Source organism: Mobula hypostoma, chromosome 6 (genome assembly GCF_963921235.1).
Source record: "Mobula hypostoma chromosome 6, sMobHyp1.1, whole genome shotgun sequence".
NCBI lineage: Eukaryota > Metazoa > Chordata > Chondrichthyes > Myliobatiformes > Myliobatidae > Mobula > Mobula hypostoma.
Genome location: NC_086102.1, coordinates 79,757,616 through 79,773,941, shown reverse-complemented (window position 1 = coordinate 79,773,941; position 16,326 = coordinate 79,757,616). Strand labels below are relative to the sequence as shown.

Below are 16,326 nucleotides of genomic sequence, written 5' to 3'. Positions count from 1 at the left end.
GAGATCCAAAATGATAGGAGAAGACAGGAGGGGGAGGGATGGAGCCAAGAGCTGGACAGGTGATAGGCAAAAGGGATATGAGAGGATCATGGGACAGGAGGTCCGGGAAGAAAGACAAGGGGGGGGGCGGACCCAGAGGATGGGCAAGGGGTATATTGAGAGGGACAGAGGGAGAAAAAGGAGAGTGAGAGAAAGAATGTGTGTATAAAAATAAGTAAGAGATGGGGTACGAGGGGGAGGTGGGGCATTAGCAGAAGTTAGAGAAGTCGATGTTCATGCCATCAGGTTGGAGGCTACCCAGACGGAATATAAGGTGTTGTTCCTCCAACCTGAGTGTGGCTTCATCTTTACAGTAGAGGAGGCCGTGGATAGACATGTCAGAATGGGAATGGGATGTGGAATTAAAATGTGTGGCCACTGGGAGATCCTGCTTTCTCTGGCGGACAGAGCGTAGGTGTTCAGCAAAGCGGTCTCCCAGTCTGCGTTGGGTCTCGCCAATATATAAAAGGCCACATCGGGAGCACCGGACGCGGTGTATCACCCCAGACGACTCACAGGTGAGGTGTTGCCTCACCTGGAAGGACTGTTTGGGGCCCTGAATGGTGGTAAGGGAGGAAGTGTAAGGGCATGTGTAGCACTTGTTCTGCTTATTGTTCCACCATTCCCATTCTGACATGTCTATCCACGGCCTCCTCTACTGTAAAGATGAAGCCACACTCAGGTTGGAGGAACAACACCTTATATTCCGTCTGGGTAGCCTCCAACCTGATGGCATGAACATCGACTTCTCTAACTTCCGCTAATGCCCCACCTCCCCCTTGTACCCCATCTGTTACTTATTTTTATACACACATTCTTTCTCTCACTCTCCTTTTTCTCCCTCTGTCCCTCTCAATATACCCCTTGCCCATCCTCTGGGTCCCACCCCCCCCCCGTCTTTCTTCCCGGACCTCCTGTCCCATGATCCTCTCGTATCCCTTTTGCCCATCACCTGTCCAGCTCTTGGCTCCATCCCTCCCCCTCCTGTCTTCTCCTATCATTTTGGATCTCCCCCTCCCCCTCCAACTTTAAAATCCCTTACTCACTTTTCCTTCAGTTAGTCCTGACGAAGGGTCTTGGCCTGAAACGTCGACTGCACCTCTTCCTAGAGATGCTGCCTGACCTGCTGCGTTCACCAGCAACTTTTATGTGTGTTGCTTGAATTTCCAGCATCTGCAGAATTCCTGTTGTTTGAATCATTCAATGCTTCTTTTTTTCTAATTGTCAAAGAATTTCCAGGCCTTAAAACTTTATAAAATAATCAGGACGATGTAGACCAAGTTAGCAAAATTGATCAATAAAGATCTGGAATGGATAATGTAATGTCTCTGTGCATGATGTATCAAAGATAAGCAGACTACTTATTTTTAAATTTAGAGATACAGCACAGAATAGGCCCTTCCAGCTATGCTGCCCAACAACCCACTGATTTAACCCCAGCCTAATTGTAGGATAATTTACAAGGACCAATTAACCTACTAACCAGTACATCTTTGGACTGTGGGAGAAAACCAGAGCACCTGTAAGAAACCTATGTGCACATGGGAAGAATGTAGAAACTTTCTTACAGAGGATGGCAGAATTGAGCTCTGAACTCAGACGCCCCAAACTGTAACACTGTTGTGCTAACTACTACACCACAGTGGTGTCCCACCTTTGTTCTGAATGTACTGTATGATTTTTACTATAATCAAGTTAAAAACTGCATCCTAAATATCTGGTTATGAAATGAAGAATCTTTTTGAGAACTGTTAGAAAGTGAAAGCAAAACAGTATTCTGTAGGAACAGAATGCTTGATGCATCTGTGAAGCAGTCTGAGGCTAATTTTACATTATGCAAAGTGATCCTAATGAAAGCAGTATTAACTTGAACTCAACTTATGGTTACTGACTTTGGAAATTAGGAGGTGTTTAACAATACGATGAAGTAGAAATGCTACCAAACAGCTAACTAAAATTATATAAAAAGCACCAACAAAACTTAAACTTGCATCTATGAGAATAATGACTACCCCATACATGCTTTCTAATGAAACCTTCAGGTACATTGAAATATAAAAGCAATTTTAATAATGTATCCTTAATTTGGATTAGATTGAAATGGATCTTATTTAATACATCAACTGCAGGTTCAGAAGCAGCAAACTTCAGAGAGTGAAAATAGATGTAGTAGAGGTATGATAGACAAAGGAGCAGAGACTTACCCAATCTAGTGAGTGTTTTTCATGAATATAAACTATTATGATTCTCACCTATATTTTTTCCATCCCAAGAAGAAAATGGAAGTTTTCATACATTTAATAAACAACTATTAAACTAAATTTAATAGAGAAACATTAGAAAAATGAGAATCTATGGCTAGAAAATTTCTGAAATATGACAGAACTACTTTCCTCGTGGTATCACATGACCTTGACAGATAACATTTTCCAAATATCAAGGTCAAAACTACTTGAAGCACAAAACCTTCTGAAACCTTAACTCTGTGGTTAAGAAGGCGTACGGTGTATTCGCCTTCATCAATCATGGAACTGAATTTAGGAGTCGAGAGGTAATGTTGCAGCTATATAGGACCCTGGTCAGACCCCACTAGGAGTACTGTGCTCAGTTCTGGTTACCTCACTACAGGAAGGATGTGGAAGCCATAGAAAGGGTGCAGAGGAGATTTACAAGGATGTTGCCTGGATTGGGGTGCATGCCTTTTGAGAATAAGTTGAGTGAACTCGACCTTTTCTCCTTGGAGTGACGGAGGATGAGAGGTGACCTGATAGAGGTGTATAAGATGATGAGAGGCATTGATCGTGTGTATAGACCATAAGACCATAAGACAAAGGAGCAGAAGTAGACCATTTGGCCCATCGAGTCTGCTCCGCCATTTTATCATGAGCTGAAATAGTCAGAGGCTTTTTCCCAGGGCTGAAATAGTTGCCACGAGAGGACACAGGTTTAAGGTGCTGGGGAGTAGGTACAGAGGAGATGTCAGGGGTAAGTTTTTTACTCAGAGAGTGGTGAGTGTGTGGAATGGGCTGCCAGCAATGGTGGTGGAGGTGGATATGATAGAGTCTTTTAAGAGACTAGAATAGGTACATAGAGCTTAGAAAAATAGAGGGCTATAGGTAAGCCTAGTAATTTCTAAGGTAGGGACATGTTCGGCACAACTTTGTGGGCCGAAGGGGCTGTATTGTGCCGTAGGTTTTCTATGTTTCTATATATTCTGACCCTTTCAGGCCACAACGCCTGTGCAAGCATCAAATATGAAATGTTGTATAATTCAGAAACATTTCCAAATCTTCCCTTGGATAGGTGGCTTTACAAAGTTTCACTGAAACAACACCCACACCTTACAGTAAAATTACTGAAAAGCAAAAAAAAATCTTGAGGAATGTGACCTCAAAAGCAAGTCATCCATGAACCCATTACAGCAGAACTTCCAAAAAGACATCAAATGTACTCCTATATTTCATGCGCTGTGTTGTTCAAATGTCTCTTGCAGGACAAAAGTTTCTTTTAAGTTGCCTGCACTTTGGGAGATTTAGTGCAAGTACAACTGCGGACCATGCAAAGTCAACAGCTGGGTGTTTTAGAAAATATTTTATAATCTCCATATTCATGTCCATCAAATGTATTATTCTCTGTGTGGGATTAGAAGCAAAACTGTCAAGATCTAAAATTAGTGTTCAGATGGATAGTGAATAATGCTAAGAGGGAAGTTAATATTATGTTCTTTAAAAGTGCTCTGTACATAAAATAACATAGCACATGCAAAAATAACATTTATAGTATTGGATCCCCTTAAGAGACCTCTGTGCCTGCAAATGGAATGGCATCTGTTTAGTTAGGCTTGTTAACATTTCATTGAGTATTTCATTCAAGGCCCACTGCTGCAAAAATCCAATGCTCCTCAAAGTATTTGGTATTTAGGTGTGAACAGACTTAAAAGAATAAGGACTTCTTAAAAATGCGTCTCACTATTGCGAAGCACTTAAAGGGCATCAAGAGTGCAGCTAAGTCACACAAGAGAAGTGGCAGGAGTTCAAGACAGCAAGAGGAATACTTTGGGAAGTACTGAAGAGGGCAAGTAGAAAAGAGTGATTGGAAGGAGTAGTCATGGTACTCGTGATTTAATATTTCAGTAATATTTGAGTAATCATGTGTATATTTTTGATTAAGCATTCTTGTTCACTTAAATAATTCATTATGGGTTATATGTAAAAATACGTAAATTGCATATGTCATCACACTACCACGTGATACATGCATGCTTAAATATGAAGTTAGACCCGCATTTCAGACTCCTGTGTCTTCCTTTGAATTAAATGATATGAAGTTACAAAACATAGGACTCATGAGGCAGTTATTTCTCAGGAAAATTGGGCAACAATCATTTAGGTGTTGAAGGGAAGGGTCCAATGGAGATTCTGGTATGATCTTACAAGGCACCTACCTCTATAAGCTTGTTCCTAGCATGTGATGTGAAGCACATCTAATTTACCTCTGCACAAGTGGACATACCATGCAAGCTTAGATGAAAATCACATGCATGCCATCTGATATGTGCTGCTATTTGTTTGTTTCCCTCCCCTGTATCAACATCTACATTATCCCAATGGCCTGACAACAATTCAACAAGATAAAAAAAATCTTAAAAATAAAACAATCAGAAAAAATCTCAGTAGACTGGTGTGCAACGTCTGTTTTAGGATAATTTAAGTGAACTAGGCTAAGTAATTCACCTCTACAGCCCTATCTATCTTTGATTTCTATAGATTCCTGCATTTCTCACTGACCTTCTTATTAATAGTAAAATACTTGGGACATTTTGGGCCTGAACAGGACATTCTCAATGCCATGTCTTATCTGAGGCTATCTATCCAAAAGCTTCGGGGCAAAGATTATTTTTGATAAAAAATGTACTTTCCTTCAGCAATCATTTACAGGACTTTATTTGCAGTAATCAGCCCTTCAAAATGTCACCAAACTATTACAGTCCTGCTGCTCTCTTTCTAGTTAGGGGAAAATTTGTTTCCTAATACAGGTTCCCTCTAACCTCATTCTGATGACTCTATTAATAATCTTTAAGCATTTTCATGATGACTTGGTGTTTCACTGTGTCAAAGGCTTTTGTGTAGTCAATGAAACAGAAGTATAGGTCTTGTTGTACTTCTATTGACCTTTCGAAAATATTCCTGAGAATGTAAGTGGCGTTTGATGTTCTCTTGCCTTCGACAAAGCTGCACTGTTCTTCACAGATCTCTGGTTTAATTTTGTTTCTGATTCTGAGCATGATGATTCTAAGTAGAATTTTTGTGAGATGGCTCATTAAACTAATTGTTCTGTGTTGTCCATACTCTGTGCACCTGGTTTCTTTGGCAGTGCAATGAATACTGTCTTTAAAAGATCTTCTGATACTCTGCCACTGTTGTATATTCCACTCAATAAGATTGTTAATTTCTCTACACCAAAATCTTCTAGCGCCTCATACAGTTCAACTGGAATGTTATCTGGTCCTGATGATTTCCCCTTTCGCATTTTTTTCATAGCATATTCCACTTCTTCTTTCAGTATTGCTGGGCCCTCTTTGTTGTTGCCAGTATCAAAGTTGTCCTCTAGGTCTTTGTCGTCATATAGGTCTTTGATGTATTCTGACCATCTTTGCATTATTTGAGGACTCTGCAGATGCTGGAAATTCAAGCAACACACACAAAATGCTGGTGGAACGCAGCAGGCCAAACAGCATCCATAGGAAGAATCACAGTTGACGTTTTGGGCCGAGACCCTTCGTCAGGACTAACTGAAAGAAGAGATAGTAAGAGATTTGAAAGTGGGAGGGGGAGGGGGAGATCCCAGATGATAGGAGAAGACAGGAGGGGGAGGGATAGAGCTAAGAGCTAGAAAGTTGATTGGCAAAAGGGATACAAGGCTGGAGAAGGGAGAGGCATGGGATGGGAGGCCGAGGGAGAAAGAAAGGGGGAGGGGAGTGCCAGAGGAAGATGGAGAGCAGGTAAGGAGTTATTGTGAGAGGGACAGAGAGAAAAAAGGAAAAGAAAAAAAAAATTATAATAAATAAATAAATAAGGGATGGGCTAAGAATGGGAGGAAAGGCATTAACTGAAGTTAGAGAAGTCAATGTTCATGCCGTCAGGTTGGAGGCTACCCAGACGGAATATAAGGTGTTGTTCCTCCAACCTGAGCGTGGCTTCATCTTGACAGTAGAGGAGGCCATGGATAGACATATCAGAATGGGAATAGGACGTGGAAATAAAATGTGTGGCCACTGGGAGATCCTGCTTTCTCTGGTGGACAGAGCATAGGTGTTCAGTGAAACGGTCTCCCAGTCTGCATTGGGTCTTTCGGAAGGAGTGAGGACGGAATTGGAACCAGAGAAAGCAGGATCTCCCAGTGGCCACACATTTTAAATGTATAAACTGCTACCAATCAGGATACAGATCCAAGAAACAAATGTCTATTGATGTGTCTTAAGAGTTGTATAGTATGGAAACAGGCCATTTGGCCCATCATATCTGTGCTAACTGGGCACTTATCTATACGAATCTCATCTTCCAGCACTTTTCATGCAACTTTCTATGCCGAGGCAATTTAAGTGCTTATCTAGATACTTCTTAAATATTGTTAATGACTCTGCTCTCTCCAGCAATGTATTCCAGATACTCACCACAAACTGGTTTTATTCACCTCTGTTAAGGGAAAATTTTCCTGCCATCTATCCTATCCATAATCACACATAATTTTACAGACCTCAATCATGTCCTCACTTAAACTCCTCCACACCAGAGAATACAGACCTAGTCTAGCCTAATCAAAAGCTGCTAACCACCCATAGCAACACAGTATGATGGGATAAGTACTGGAAATCAAAGCCTTTATGGAAATGCTCTCCAAGTATTTGAATGGTTTTATCTTTTTGTATTTGATGCAGATTTATCAAGCAACTAAGCATGTTTACTATGCCTTAATTCTCTTAGTTTCCATACAAAATTCAAATCATATTGATTAAATATTAATACCTCGGACAGCACAGATTTTGTTGCAGTCTAAAGGAGCTATACCCCGATCTAAATTTCCATATACATTGCTTCTGACCAGCACCTCCTCAGGGAAAAGATGTCGAATTAGGCATCGGGCTGCCAGCTCTGGCCTTAATCTCTGTTTAGCAACGTACACAGCAGAGTACGGGAGTTGGACTTGCCGAGCTGGATTACCAAGTGTTTCTAGTGAGGAAAAATGGTCAAATTAAAAAAAAACATACACACATATGTACAAGCATACAGTAATCTTACGTGGCACATAGATGCCAATGCACATTAATTTCTTAAATGTTCAGTCATGAATTCAAGCAGCTACAATTGAAGCACCATGAGCAAATTGGCTGTATTTATCCTTTGTTGCCTTTAGAAATTGATCAGGAGATAGTTAGTACTATTGAACCTCTGAAATGCACTGTTATCTGCAGATCTTCATAGAGATATGATCAGCAGTTGAAAATAAACGTTATTTAAACAACAACAGTACACTAATTTTGAAGGGTCTGAGAGAGCATCTTTCTGTTGGTTCACTTTATGGGATGTTGGCATCACAGTCAAGGCCAGCATTTATTGATGATGGAGATGATGATTAACCACCTTCATAAACTGCTGAGGTCCTCCTATTGAAAGTGCTCTCAGCTCCCTGTCATTGGGTTGGCAGTTCCAGGGATTAGGCTCATTGATGAGGGAACAAAGGCATAGTTTCAAGTTCGGATGGTGTGAATCCTAGGTGCCGGTGCACCATTGCCTTTGTCCTTCCTGATTGTTGAGATTATGAGCTTAAGAGGTGGTATCAGAGTAGCTCAAGTGAGCAACCACAGTGCCTTTTGCAGATGGTAAAGTTCTTCATTCTGTTTTGCAGGATTAAAGACAATTCCATCACAAGGGTAAAAAGACTGTGATGGGAGTTACATACAGGTCACCGAACAGTAGCCAAGACATGGGCTACAAATTACAATGAGAGATGGAAAAGGCATGTAAAAAGGGAAATGTTGTGATAATCATGGGGGATTTCAATATGCAGGCAGACTGGGAAAGTCTGGTTGGTGCTGGATGCCAAAAGAGGGATTTTGCAGAATGCCTGTGAGATGGCTTTTTGGAGTGGTTGTGGTTGAGCCCACTGGAAATAGCAATTTTGGATTGGGTATTATGTAATGACCCAGATTTGATAAAGGAACCCTTAGAAGGCAGTGATCATAAGAAGACTGAATTCACCCTGTAGTTTGAGGAGCTGCTAAAATCAAATGTACCAGTAATACAGTGGAGGAAAAGGAATTACAGAGGCACTAGAAAAGAGTTGGCTAAAGTGGATTGGAAGAGGACATTAGCAGAACAGCAATGGTTGGAGTTTCTAGGGGAAATTTGTAAGTCGCAGGAAAGATGTCCCAGAGATGATGAAGTACTCTAAAAGGAGGATGAGGCAAATGTGGCTAACAAAGGAAATCAAAGAGAGCATAAAAGCAAAAGAGAGGACGTATAATTTAGCAAAAATTAGTGCGAAGGTAGAGGATTGGGAAGATTTTAAAACCAACAGAAGTTAACTAAAAAAACCATAAAGATAAAATACGAAGACAAGTTAGCCAATAAATAAGAGGATACAAAAAGTTCTTTCATATATATAAGGAATAAAAGAAAGATGAGAGTGGATGTTGGACTGCTGGAAAATGACACTGGAGATGTAGCAATAGGGGGGAAAATGGCAGAGGAACTTAATAAGTATCTTGTGTCAGTCTTCAGCGTGGACAGAATGCCAGAAATGTGAGTGTGTTGGGAGCGGAAGTGAATGTCATTGCTATTACTAAGGAGAAGGTGCTTGGGAAGCTGAAAAATCTGAAGGTAGATAAGTCACCTGGACCAGATGGACTGCACCCTAGGGTTCTGAAAGTGGTAGCTGAAGAGATTGTAGAGGCATCAGTAATGATCTTTCAACAATCACTAAATACTGGAATGGTTCCAGAGGAGTGGAAAAAATGCAAATGGCACTCCACTCTTTAAAAGGGAAGGGAGGCAGAAGAAAGGAAATTATAGGCCAGTTAGCCTGACTTCAGTTGTTGTAAAGTTGTTGGAGTCTATTATTAAGGATCAATGATGAGGGGGTAATTTGGAGGCACATGATAACCTCAGAAAGGAACAGAGTGTGCGTGAATGGATTTTAGGTGAGTAGGGGGTTGCACAGGTCCAGACCCACCCTCTCGACATCTCCTCCCGGATCCAGCAGCATGGTGGGGTCCAAGACGGCTGGGGAAGTTCTGTTGCAGTGAATGGCCAGACCAAGCTTTGCGGCACATGTTTGCTAGATGGCCGTTGACCCTACGAAAGGGTTCATCTGCCCTTTGACAGGTCTTATTTTTTCTCCTGCAGGGTGTCTAGCCACCCTCCTCAACAGGCAAGCCTGGTGGGGGAGCTGGTTTAGTCGCCGACCACCCGACCATGCGACAGGGTTACATGGTACCAGTAGCCTCAGACAAGTGACTTGAGGGGTCAGGTCAAAGTCAGCATGATTTTCTAAAGGGGAAATCTTGTCCGACAAATTTGTTGGAACACTGAGGAAATAACAGGCAGGATAAACAAGGAGAGTCAGTTGATGTTGTTTATTTGGATTTTCAGAAGTTCCTTTGACAATGTGCCGCATGAGACTGAGGTTTTAGAAGGCATTGTTCAGACCGCACTTGGAGTATTGTGAACAGCTTTGGGCCCCCCTTCTAAGAAAGGATGTGCATACATTGGAGTTGGTCCAAAAGAAGTTCACGAGAATTATCTCAGGAATGAAAGGGTTAATGTATGAGGAGTGTTTGATGGCTCTGGGCCTGTACTCACTATTATTTAGACAAATGGGGGGGGGATCTCACTGAAACTTATCGAATATTGAAAGGTCTGGATAGAGTAGATGGGGAGAGGATGTTTTCCATAGTGGGGCATCTAGAACCAGTGGCCACACCCTCAGAATTGAGGGACATCGACTTAAAACAGAGATGAGGAAAAATTTCTTTAGCCAGAAGGTGATGAAACTGTGGAACCCATTCCCACAAGACACTTGTGCAGGCCAAGTCATTGGAGACAGTTAAGGTGGAGGTTGTAGGTTGTAGGTTCTTGTTTAATCAGGGCACCAAAGGTTACTGAGAGAAGGCAAAAGAATGGGGTTAAGTGGAATAATAAATCAGCCATGATGGAATGTTGGAGTAGACCTAATGGGCTGAAAGGCCTAATTCTGTTCCTAGGTCTTATGGTATCTGCGTTCTAAGATGATGAATCAATCTATCCCCTCTGCCACATATGGAGCTTGGCAGGCCAGGTAGGTACCAGGTGGATAGATTGCTTTAATAATTGCATGCTTCTTCTGATTACCCTTGATCTTCCAAGTAATCCCTCAGAGACTTGCACTGTTCGGAGCCTCTCAGATGTTTCTATAGCAGCCTGAGTGGTTTTGGATCAGGTACTCCCTTAGGTTAACAATAATGTTACACATCTTTCGAGATTTTAGGAAATCCTTGATATTTTCTGCCCTCCTGAAATTTTCTTGCTCTGATGGAGCTTTATGTAAAATGCTTCTGAAGCCCGATACCAAGAATTTGGTCTGATCCAGTGGAGCTGATCAGACCATCAAAACTGGGAATATTGTTTGGGAAAGGTCACTTACATGGGTTTAAATAGTGTGCCAGTAGATTTTAAGGACTTTTAGACAGTGAGATGCATGCCAATAAACCACCCTCTTCTCTGATGTGTACGGGAATCACTAAAATATACAGAAATACTAAATACACAACAGTGACCATCCAAGAAGGACTGCAGAATCTCAAGAAGACAACTCATCACCATCTTTTTGAGGGTAATAGTGATTGATTATAATTTCTGGTTATTGCCAGTGATATCCACATTCTAAATTGTCACTTGTACTTTAGTAATATTCTTGGGCTTGTGTATGAAAATGTTCAAGTCACTGGCAGAATCAGACTACCATCAGGGAGGAGGTACACACAATATCTTAGGAACAGCTTCTTCGTCGCCGTCAGATTTATGAATGGTCCATCAATCCATGAACATCCATTGCAAGCGATAGTAATATTTTATGTATGGCACTGTACTGCAGCCACAAAACAACAAATTTCACAACATCTGTCAGTGATAATAAACATAATTCTGATTCTGGGTGAAGCATGATCTTTATTTGAAAAGGGTACAGAATTTCCACAAATATCTGAGTGCACAGTTATATTAAGGCGGTGGATCATTCAAATACTTTGCCCCAGCATAAATTCTCTAGTACGTTTATTTGAGAGTGGAATTCCTGCTGATCTCTGTAACGTTTTGGGTTCTAAGCTAATACATATAAAATGGACAATGCTGGAAATACCCTGAGTCCTGATGCTATCAACTACCCTTTGCTTCCATAGATACTGCTTGATCCAGAGTTCCTCCAGCAGTTTGTCTCTCGCTCCAGACTGCAGCAGCTGCAGTCTTCTTTGTCTCCATAATGGTCCATAATCATGTCATCCCTTGGCTCACTTGCTGCAGGGAAAACAAATCCAGTCTCTCCAATCTTTCCCCTTAACTAAAGGCTTCCAATCCAGGCATTTTCTTGGTGAATCCCTTCTGTACTCTTTCCAGAGCAACCACGTTCTTCTGTGAGTGTGGCAGGCAGAACTGCACTCAATATTCAGAGTGTGGTCTAAGCAATGTGTTGTAAATTTTCAATATAACTTCCCAACTTAGAATATTCTATGATCGGACTTATGAAGGAAAGCATTGCATATTCCTTCTTCACTACTCTACCTACCTGATTTGCCACTTCCAGACATTCACTGGCATTTCCAACGAAACTCACCACTGCCTCGAATGACTCAGTAGCCTTCAAGCACCCTCTAAGAAGGTGCTAAAGCAGTGTTCAAGGATGGCAATGGAAAACTCAATCACAACAAGGGTAAAAAAGCATTAAATGAAAATGATACTCCCAAGTTTTACAAAGCCTGTTGGTTCCTTTGCGATCTGCCTCACTGGTTACTTTATCACCATCTGTGATAAAGTAACCAGTGAGGCAGATTGCATGGAGGCTGAGAAGTTTCTTCCATGGTTGAGTAGAGCCCATAGACAATGTCAAGAAGAATGGGTCTGTCAGGTTCTGCGGTGAATTTAAGGTTACCATTAAATTAACCTAGTGCTGAAAGTAGGTCAATACCCTCTACCCTAGATAGAAGACAGCCTTGCAAAACTTTCTGGAGGGAAAAAATTTAGCTAAGTTGACTTAGCTGAGGCCTACCTACAGATGGAAATGGAAGAAGAGTTCAAAATATTTCTCACCATAAACACTCACAAAGGGCTTTATCATTAAAATAGGTTTATTTTTGGAGTGGTATCTGCAAGTGCAATCTGGCAGAAAGCTATGAACTAGCTGCTGTAAGGCTGCCCAGAAACTCAGTGTTACCTGGATGACATCATTGTTAATGGCACTGATGACAAAGAACATCTCAAGACTGTGTTAAAAAGATTAAAAGATGATGGACTCAGAGCATGATGCAACAGGCGTGAATTCTTTAATGAGTGTGACCACACTTACTATGGTCACACCATTGATGCACAAGGATTACACAAGTGTGCTGAGAAAATTCAAGCAGTGGTGGATGTCCCAGGGCCAAAGAACTTGTCATAGTTGCGATCCTGTTTAGGATTCGTCAATTGCTATAACAGGTTCCGGCCATACCTGGGTACTGTGCTCCACTCCTTGAACTCATTACTAAAGATCATGAAGAAATGGCAATGGACAAAGCAGTGGCTTTCCAAAGGGTAAAGGAAATGGTGATGTCAGACATGATACTCCCACGTTGTCCAGTGAAGCTTGCCTATGACGCCTCACCTTATGGTATAGGTGCAGTCATGTCACAAGTTATGAGTGATGAAAATGAATGCCCTAGAGCCTTCTCATCACATTCCCTTACCACTGAAGAGAAAACTTATGCACAGATTGACAGCGAGGCCTTGAGTTTGGTTTGGAGTGTGAAACTTTTCAACCAGTACTTGTACGGGAGAGAGTTTGATCTGATTTACTGATCATCAACCACTCGTGTCCATTTTCAATCCACAGTAGGGTGGTCCACTAATAGCAGTAACATAAATGCAGAAATGAGCTGTTCCTTGGAGGACACAATTAGACCATAAGACAAAGGAGCAGAAGTTGGCCATTTGGCCCATCGAGTCTGCTCCGCTATTTTATCATGAGCTGATCCATTCTCCCATTTAGTCCCACTCCCCCGCCTTCTCACCATAACCTTTGATGCCCTGGCTACTCAGATACCTATCAATCTCTGCCTTAAATACACCCAATGACTTGGCCTCCACTGCCACCCGTGGCAACAAATTCCATAGATTCACCACCCTCTGGCTAAAGAAATTTCTTCGCATCTCTGTTCTGAATGGGCGCCCTTCAATCCTTAAGTCATGCCCTCTTGTACTACACTCCCCCATCATGGGAGACAACTTTGCCACATCCACTCTGTCCATGCCTTTCAACATTCGAAATGTTTCTATGAGGTCTCCCCTCATTCTTCTAATCTCCAAGGAATACAGTCCAAGAGCAGACAAACGTTGCTCACATGTTAACCCTTTCATTCCCGGAATCATTCTAGTGAATCTTCTCTGTACCCTCTCCAACGTCAGCACATCCTTTCTTAAGGAGACCAAAACTGCCCACAGTACTCCAAGTGAGGTCTCACCAGTGCCTTATAGAGCCTCAACATCACATCCCTGCTCCTATACTCTATTCCTCTAGAAATGAATGCCAACATTGCATTTGCCCTCTTCACCACCGACTCAACCTGGAGGTTAACCTTAAGGGTATCCTGTACGAGGACTCCCAAGTCCCGTTGCATCTCAGAACTTTAAATTCTCTCCCCATTTAAATAATAGTCTGCCCGTTTAGTTCTTCTGCCAAAGTACAGAACCATACACTTTCCAACATCGTATTTCATTTGCCACTTCTTTGCCCATTCTTTCAATCTATCCAAGTCTCTCTGCAGACTCTCCGTTTTCTCAGCACTACCGGCCCCTCCACCTATCTTCGTATCATCAGCAAACTTAGCCACAAAGCCATCTTACAATTACAAGATAAAATTCAAGACAATCGTGGAAATGCTGACAGATTATCCTGTTTACCCTTGAAAAAGGAAATACCTGAAACATTTACAAAAATGGATGTATTCTCAAATCAAAAGACCCCACAATGACTCAGGAGTACCTGGCCACCCAAAATGGCTGGAATGTGCAGCCGAAATTCCAGTTCCCCCCAATTTTCCCATCATCGGAATGACATTGTCATTGATGGGGACTGAGAGCTGTACAATGGACCACAGTTGAGGAACAGTTTCAGTCATTCCTGAAAATGATTGGAATAAGACATATTACATCTGCACCATGCTACCCAGCTACAAATGGTTTGGTGGAAAGGCTTGTCCAGGGTCTGAAGAGTGCACTGTGAGCAATGTCTACAGAATACACTACACTACACTAACACTCAATTAGAAGTTTGCCAGTTTCCTCCTTGCATATTGCAGTGCAGCACACTCCACAACCAACAACTCACCAGCAATGGGTTGTCACTGGCTTGGATCTGCTCAAAATCCATCTCAGAAGGGTTATGCAGGCCGAACAGCTGAGACAAATTGAGCACTCCTCAAACACAGAGGTTCGATATTTCACTCCTGGACAAACAGTGCTGGCGAGAAACTACAGAGGTGATCAAAAGTGGGTACTTGGAAAGATTACGACCATAGAACACTACAGCACAGAAAACAGGCCATTCGGCCCTTCTAGTCTGTGCCAAAACATTATTCCGCTAGTTCCATCGACCTGCATCCAGTCCATAACCCTCCAGACCTCTCCCATCCATGTACCTATCCAATTTACTCTTAAATCTTAAGAGCGAACCCGCATTTACCACGTCAGATGGCAGCTCGTTCCACACTCCCACCAATCTCTGAGTGAAGAGGTTCCCCCTAATGTTCCCCCAAACCTTTCCCCTTTCACCCTAAAGCCATGTCCTCTCGTATTTATCTCTCCTAAGCTAAGTGGAAAGAGCCTATTCACATTTACTCTGTCTGTACCCCTCATAACTGGATGTCCAGTCCTTATATACTTCCATCCCCCATCAGGAAGGTCTCAAAGCTCTACGCTTCTTTTTGGATTCCAGACGTAATCAGTTCCCCTCTACCACCACTCTGCTCCGTCTAGCGGAATTAGTCCTTACTCTTAATAATTTCTCCTTTGGCTCCTCCCATTTCCTCCAAACTAAAGGTGTAGCTATGGGCACCCGTATGGGTCCTAGCTATGCCTGCCTTTTTGTTGGGTTTGTGGAACAATCTATGTTCCGTGCCTATTCTGGTATCTGTCCCCCACTTTTCCTTCGCTATATCGACGACTGCATTGGCGCTGCTTCCTGCACGCATGCAGAACTCGTTGACTTTATTAACTTTGCCTCCAACTTTCACCCTGCCCTCAAGTTTACCTGGTCCATTTCCGACACCTCCCTCCCCTTTCTAGATCTTTCTGTCTCTGTCTCTGGAGACAGCTTATCCACTGATGTCTACTATAAGCCTACTGACTCTCACAGCTATCTGGACTATTCCTCTTCTCACCCTGTCTCTTGCAAAAACGCCATCCCCTTCTTGCAATTCCTCCGTCTCCGCCACATCTGCTCTCAGGATGAGGGTTTTCATTCTAGGACGAGGGAGATGTCTTCCTTTTTTAAAGAAAAGGGCTTCCCTTCCTCCACTATCAACTCTGCTCTTAAACGTATCTCCCCCATTTCACGTACATCTGCTCTCACTCCATCCTCCCACCACCCCACTAGGAATAGGGTTCCCCTGGTCCTCACCTACCACCCCACCAGCCTCCGGGTCCAACATATTATTCTCCGTAACTTCCGCCACCTCCAATGGGATCCCACCACTAAGCACATCTTTCCCTCCCCCCCTCTCTCTGCATTCCGCAGGGATCGCTCCCTACACAACTCCCTTGTCCATTCGTCCCCCCCATCCCTCCCCACTGATCTCCCTCCTGGCACTTATCCGTGTAAGCGGAACAAGTGCTACACATGCCCTTACACTTCCTCCCTTACCACCATTCAGGGCCCCAAACAGTCCTTCCAGGTGAGGCATCACTTCACCTGTGAGTCGACTGGGGTGATATACTGCGTCCGGTGCTCCCAATGTGGCCTTTTATATATTGGTGAGACCCGACGCAGACTGGGAGACCACTT

General features: G+C 42.6%; 1 protein-coding gene across 2 annotated transcripts in view; it reads right to left on the bottom strand.

Annotated features, from left to right (window-relative positions):
• The window catches only part of LOC134348132 (BEN domain-containing protein 2-like), a 66,698-nt gene that overhangs the window by 4,386 nt on the left and 45,986 nt on the right, over positions 1–16,326 (bottom strand). For both annotated transcript variants that reach the window (XM_063051059.1, XM_063051061.1), the window contains one exon: positions 7,065–7,268. In XM_063051059.1, the coding sequence (XP_062907129.1) occupies positions 7,065–7,268 (204 nt within the window). The remainder of the gene's footprint in view (positions 1–7,064; positions 7,269–16,326) is intronic.